The 7,152-nt window shown below is 30.0% G+C and overlaps 1 protein-coding gene across 1 annotated transcript in view; it reads right to left on the bottom strand.

Annotated features, from left to right (window-relative positions):
• The window catches only part of LOC119676695 (protein phosphatase Slingshot-like), a 6,680-nt gene extending 5,017 nt beyond the window's left edge, over positions 1-1,663 (bottom strand). Inside the window, exon 1 of the mRNA XM_038087951.1 lies at positions 1,603-1,663. Within this exon, the coding sequence (XP_037943879.1) occupies positions 1,603-1,663 (61 nt within the window). The remainder of the gene's footprint in view (positions 1-1,602) is intronic.
• Positions 1,664-7,152: the final 5,489 nt, after the last annotated feature.

The following is a 7,152-nucleotide window of genomic DNA, read 5'->3' as shown; positions in this document are numbered from 1 at the left end:
AAATTTGATGCAAACTCTTTGTTCAATATTTTTTTCCATTGTTTTTTCGCAACGCACTACTGAGGTGAACTGGTTTCAACAGCTGCCGTAAACGAACTGTCTGACAGATCGCGCTCATTTTTGGCATAGTAATTGTCCCTAATTGCTGCCAAACTACATAAACTTAAAATATCGAAAAATATACAGCGCGCGAATTTTAAATGAGAATTTCCGAAAACTTTTCGGTCTTAATGTATATATTAATAATATAATATAATTGTTAATATAAATAACAGTGTAAAACAATTTTTTTTCTATTTTTAACAAAACAGTAATAATAATTTTTAGTATTAGATTTTGTTAAATTAAAATATAACCATAAGTTTAATTTTAAATTTTGGTAAAAAATCAAATATATACTTTAAATATATAAATGTATTTATCTTGGAATGATCATTGTGAAATATTTCTTGAACTAGACAAAGTTTCTTTAAAAGAAGAATTTAATTTATTTAATTAAAGTAATTTTTATGAAAAGAATTTAGGAATTTTATTAAGAAGAGTATTATTTTTTAATTCAACTTCCAAAGACTTGTTTCCACAAAGCAATTTTTATCTTTTAATATTTTAAAAATAATTTCAATATAATATAAAATATATTCAGAAATTTGCAACTTTTTTTTGAAAATATATATATATAAAAGAAAACTCAAATCAAAGTGTAATACAACTTTGAATGCATTTTTTTTTGCACTACTGACCACAATGCTCGTTGAAGTGGCAACGTTTTATTTATAGAAACTAATATTACAACATAACAGTTACATTTTGTGGTAATGTAAAGTTTAACAGAAAAGCAAAGGCACCGGCAGACAAGCGGTCTAAAGCAGTAAAAGGCGCCTTCCGGTTCAAAACAGAAATGCATTTTCATATTAAATTAAGATAAAAAACAATATAATACTAAAATTAGGTATATTAATATGAAATAAAAAAATAATCCTAAATAATTTAAGTTAAAATTCAGCACAAAATTTTTGTACAACGCAGCACTGCACTTGATTAAAATATTAAATAATGCACTTAATGTCAGTTTTATACGTTATAATTTCAAATATTTAAGATTTCAACAACAAATTCATTTTAAAAGTTTTAAATTAAAATTTTATAACAAAATTGAGAATTTTATTCGTATTATTTTAACACTAGAAAGTTAGTGAAAAATTTAATTGTTGCGGTTTTTCAAAAATTAACTCACTATTTTAAAATTGACTACATCACTTAATAATTTCAACTTATTTAATGTGTTCAGTTGCGTCCTTACTAAAGGAACGTTCACGTACAACTGATTTCTGGAAACCTTCCTATATGCACAGGACTAAACTGCGTTGTGAATTTTCCTTTTCAGTTGCAGTTTCAGTTTAGTTTGATTTTCATGGCATGTTGCTGCTCCTGTGCATTTCAACTTTTTTCTTTGGTTTTGTTTTTGTTTTTGTTTTTGCATTTGAAAAATTTTCCTCATATTCCCAACATTTTTTTTTGTTATTTTTGCCTCAACGTTTTTGAACTTAACCATTTTATTTTTATGGTTAATCTTGTATTTGTTGTCATGCACTAGAAACAAGCCGACAATAATGTTGGTTGCCAACACAAGTTGTGTTGTAGTTGTGCCGCCATGTACTTGCATAATGCACAAAATGAGCGGGATGTCGGCTAAATCCCAATAACCCCTTTTTCCTTATGACAACAGTGACAGCGACGTTAACAGTAGCAGTGGTAAAGCGTTAACATAGGCAGTGCAGCTTAATAAAGCTGAATTTACTATTTTCTATTTTAACTTATACTACTACTACTTTATCATGTTGTGCGCTGCGTCGGTATTGTGCATTTCCTACCTATTTAAAATAGTACATTCGGCACATTCGTCAGCGACTGCGCTGCTTATACTTACATACTGCCATTCTTAATACTGCAACAACATTGCTCAGCTTTTATTAACACTTAACAGCGTCAGCACAAATTGTGAAATGTTACATGCTATATCTTATGTCGCTCAAAGTAGAGAGCGTAAAATTTTACACTAACACAAATGCAAGCCGGCAAATTTGTTAGCTTGCTTTCTTTTGGAAATAGACAGCAACCAAATGATTTAACAGTTACATAAAGCACATATGTTTCTAGATTCATACGTATACACACAAACTGTTATTTATCAGTGTACTGTTAATATGCTAACAGCTGTGCATATCCACAAATCTACTCTCATTTTTGTAGTTTTCCTCGCTTTTGACTCCCACAAAGCCAACCGCTTAATTATCTGTTCATTATGTTAAAAGCCCGCATGCATGTATGTGTGTGTATAGGTGGCTGCAACGCGTGCAATTATCAGCTGTGTACAATTTTAAGCAATAAAAAACTTCCTATTGTGATGTTCACTAAAAGCACTTAACGTGGTTTATGTGTGTGTGTGGTTCCACACACATTTAACTTTCAAAATGTTTTATTTTTAAGTTTATTTTTGGATTTTGCTTTGATTTCTTTCTCTGTCGTTTCGATGTTCTTCTATTCTGATTTTTGGCAAGTGATAAAAGGATTTTGTAACTTAAAACGAAATAAAAAAATAATGAAATTGGATTCAGATAAACTGTGTAAGACAGTTGGACAAATGACCTTTATAGACTAACTCTACATCAGCAAAGTTTTCATTCATGAGTGTTAAGATAATGCAGTGAATATCACAAAATTTCAGGTTCTTACTCACCACATTAATAAGAATGGAGAAAACACAGACATAACATAAGAAGGTTTTAAGAGATTAAAACTTGTGAAGGGTATGAAAAGAGATCAGACAACAAATAACGAAGTCATCCCAGAGATCAAACCACCATAGCCAATAGTTGCTACTATGAGGTTAGAATGCAATTGGGTTGTATACCTCTCGCTCGACAGAAAAAACTTGCGCTCTATAGTACGCTCAACCTATTTAGGCTTACCAATCTGTAAAGCATGATCGTTATTACAGATTGGTAAAACAGCACTAAAGGGCTTCCAAACAGAAATTCTTTTTTAGATATTTGGTTCTCTAGTAGTTAGCGACGTCTACCGCTGCCGAATGAACCATGAGCTGCATAAGCTTTTTTACAACATTGATGTAGGTATGTCGTTCAGCGAAATAATATACAGCGTCTTCAGTGGCTTGATCATGTCGTAAAAATGGATGAAGACACTCCAGCGAAAAAGCAATTTAAAACGGTGCTTGAAGGAGGAAAGTGTAAAGGTAGATCGTGTCTTCGGTATAGTTATCAGATTGAGGAAGCACTAATCGTACTTGGTGAACTGGTAAACCTGGAGTGGAGAGAAATGCTGCGTTAGTCCGAAACTCGGTAACGGATTGTTGTGGACATTTAGTTAAGTAAGTAATTAGTATATTTCACTGTTTTATCAGAAACAGAGTATAAGTATGGTGGTCTTTAAAGTATTATAGATATCTTTCTCTATCTATATTTGATATCTCTGACTTATAGATATCTCTCTGTATCTTTACTTGAAATTTTTGTGTTTTCACAGTCACAATTTTGGCATAAACAGACTGTAGGAAATTAATAGGTTAATATAAGACTTATAAATCAACTATATTACATATACAAAGTATATGCAGATAATAAGCTAATGTATGACAGAATAAAAAATCGTAAAAATACTTGTTTATTTCTTTGCATATAATATCAGTGCAACTTAACAGAGTATGTGTAGAATAATAACACAATAAATTTATTAAAAACACTTTTTTTTTATTTCACATATCCAACCTATCTATTTACTTAAATCGTTGAGTATAACTTTTGGTATTTGTGGCACTTAATTCGTATTGACAATTTAAAGCAAAATCAGTTAATAGCTCAGTAAACTACATAAATGTAAAAGCATATGTGCATGTTAAATCACTGTTAAAAACCCGGCACGTGTTTCTCTCAATACACAAAATACACCAACACATACAAAGTAAGAGTAGAAACGCACTTTTGGTTTTGTTTTGATAAATAAATTCGCTGCAAACAGCAAAAAAATTCTACATACATAAATTTCTGTATACATTGCCAGCAAGCTCAAGTGCAACAATGTCACGTGGCAATTAGTGCTCTATACACAATATATTTTCATGTTCCTATTTAGCCAACAAGAGATACCGTACTCTGTTAATAACAGTAAGCAATAGTTACTAATTGAGTGACCTTGTGTTATGCTAAATGTAAGTTTACCATGTATGCTTTTGCATGTTAATGTTAGCTGGAACTTTATGCTACACAGTATGAGACTTGTTGGAACTTTGAATATATGTGAAAATTTGTTGCTCCTGCAACTGCAACCGCAACAACTGCACAACTGCAAGTGATATTTTTTTTATTTTCTCTACTGGTAGTGCTCCACCTCTTGCACTACGCACTTTAGCATTTAAAAACTTTACTTCCTTTTTATTATGTAGTTATTATATATAACAGAGTGGAAATGTTGCAGGCTTAGTAACTATGCCATTGCAGCATGAAAAGCTGGCATTTCATAAACGAACTTCCATTTACGAATTTTGACGAACTAAGTCATATTTCTGTACATTTCTGCCTGCCAACACCATTGCCCCCCGCCTCCAATATATAAATATTACAAATACACAATTTGCACGGGATGCAAGTTGCAATATGGACAAGCAAGTCAGTTATAATCTGACCAAATCTTTAATGCGCACTGCTGCAACTTTTTATTGCACATAGTTAGTAGCAACAAATGTTGTTGCCACTGTTGTTGTAGCTGTTGTTGTCACTCTTGTTGCTATTGTTGGTATTGTTGTTGTTGGTGTTTGTTAATGTTTGTTAGTGTTTGTATTGATGTTTGCATTTTGCATGTAGTATGTAAATGTTATACGACAGCAAGCATGCTGCCCCATCATAGGTGGGAGAAGTAAAGTGCAACTACTTTTACTTATGTACAACATGCCACATGCCAAATGCCACATGCCACATGGCACATGGCACATTTCCAACTACATACTGCAACATTGCATTTGATTGGATGGGCAACATTTTATGTATGCATTTTATGTACAATTTTTATATGTAAAACAAGAGTAACTAAAACTAAAAGCAGCAAATATACAACAAAACTATAAGATTTTGCCTAGTAACAGTACAAATGAAATTGCAAACGTTACACACACACACACACACACACATTCATACACATACGAAAACAACTGAGTTCATGAGCTTGTGCTTTGGCAAGGGTTTATGCTTTAAAAATAAAAGGAAAAAAGCAACAACCGTAGTGAGATTAAATAGAAATTATTCGAAATATATCCATATATGCATATATGCATATATAAATTGCTTTTAGCAAACATTTGCATTTTAATTTCGATTTTATTCAAATTTATGAAAATCGTTTTTAAGTTAAAGATTTAAGTTATGTTTTTTTTCTCCTTAAATTTTATTGAAATTTAATAGAAATGTACCTCAAAATTTAATTAAAATTATTTTTATACTTAACAGTCTCTAAGTGAAAATATCTACATAAATTTTTAGTTTTACATAATTTTTTTACATACTAAGCTTGCATGTAGGCTCCACCTTTTGCAACATGTTCCACTTTGCACTCTTGTAATTTCCCCTCATACATTTCTAGTTTTTTTTTACTTTGCGTTACCTACGTAAGTAGGTGCCTCATGCCCCATGTACGGGAACTTCATTATTACGTTGCTGATCATTACGTTGGCGCCTATTACGTTGGCTTACGAATTTGCAGTCATTTCATTCGCTGCTCGCTTTCGGTTGGGAATGTTTTTACAGTTTCGTAAGTTCGTCGCTTACATTCGGTTTGTGCTTGATTTTGTCGTGAGTTGTCCTTTGCGATGGAAGGACCTTAAGAACCAGCCTGTCGACGGAAATTTTGTAATTTTTTACGTAAATTTGTTTTTAAAAATAAAATAATTTTATTATTAAAATTATTTATTTTATTTAAATTTAAAAATTATTTATATTTTTAATAAATAATTTTTAATTGTCTTAAAAATATATATATATATATTAATTTAAAATAAAAATAATAAATAAAAATAATTTTAATTCTAAAAACTAAAATATAGAATTTAATTGAAATATTGTAAATATATTTTATTATTCAATCATGCCTATAATAGTTTCGTTTTTGATTTGATTTAAATAATTTTTATGTACTAATAAAATATGTTAATAAGAAAAATAATATTTTTATCACAAAACTATAATAATTATAAAAATATAATAAAATAATGCAAAATATTTATATATGTTAAAGATTATTTACATTAATTATTACTAGTTTATTATTATATATAATCATTAGTTTTAATATTTTTAAATATATTATAATATTTATATCTCAATACCTATTTTGAACTTAAGAGCATTAATTTTCTTTAATATATATTTAAATATTAACTCATTCTATTATATATTTATCATTTAGTTTAGATTTAGAATTATTAATTAAATTATGATATATGATCAAACTAATATTTTAATACTAACAAAATTTTTTATCAATAATTAATAAGTTTTTGTTTATGACCGAGTTTAGGTCATTTATTTAACACATAAAATTATATGTCGTCTTATGTGGTGGTACTTTACTGTTGTTACTGTTGCATAGATGACCTTCCTGCATTTTTATAATATTAATACTAATAATCACCATTATGAGCACATAATCATTTCTGTGGCAACAAGCCCATGCCTTCAGTATATTGCCGGCATATCGCCCATTCCTGAAACTTACATTTAACATCTCAAGGAAGTACAACTAATTCGCACGTCAATTTTCTGAGTGTCCCAACTCCATTACAGGTATCCCGAATTCGAATTACAGTACCTATAGTAACTTCATTAACACTCCCAAGTAGTATTGGCAATACGAGGGCTCAGTGCAACTAACAACTGGAAATATTATTAATAAATAGTACACCTCATATAACTCCATTATCGCGAATCCGAATTACAGTACCTTTAGTAACTTCTTCAACACTCCCAAGTAATATTGGCAATACCCGGGCTCAGTGGCAACTAACCACTGGAAATATTATTAATAAATACTACACCTCATATAATACATAATCCCATTCCATCAACTATAAGTTATACATTATAAAAG

This window comes from Teleopsis dalmanni, chromosome 2 (assembly GCF_002237135.1).
Source record: "Teleopsis dalmanni isolate 2A chromosome 2, ASM223713v2, whole genome shotgun sequence".
NCBI classification, from domain to species: Eukaryota; Metazoa; Arthropoda; class Insecta; order Diptera; family Diopsidae; genus Teleopsis; species Teleopsis dalmanni.
Note: the sequence above shows the minus strand (reverse complement) of the source record. Positions and strands in the feature narration are given on the sequence as shown.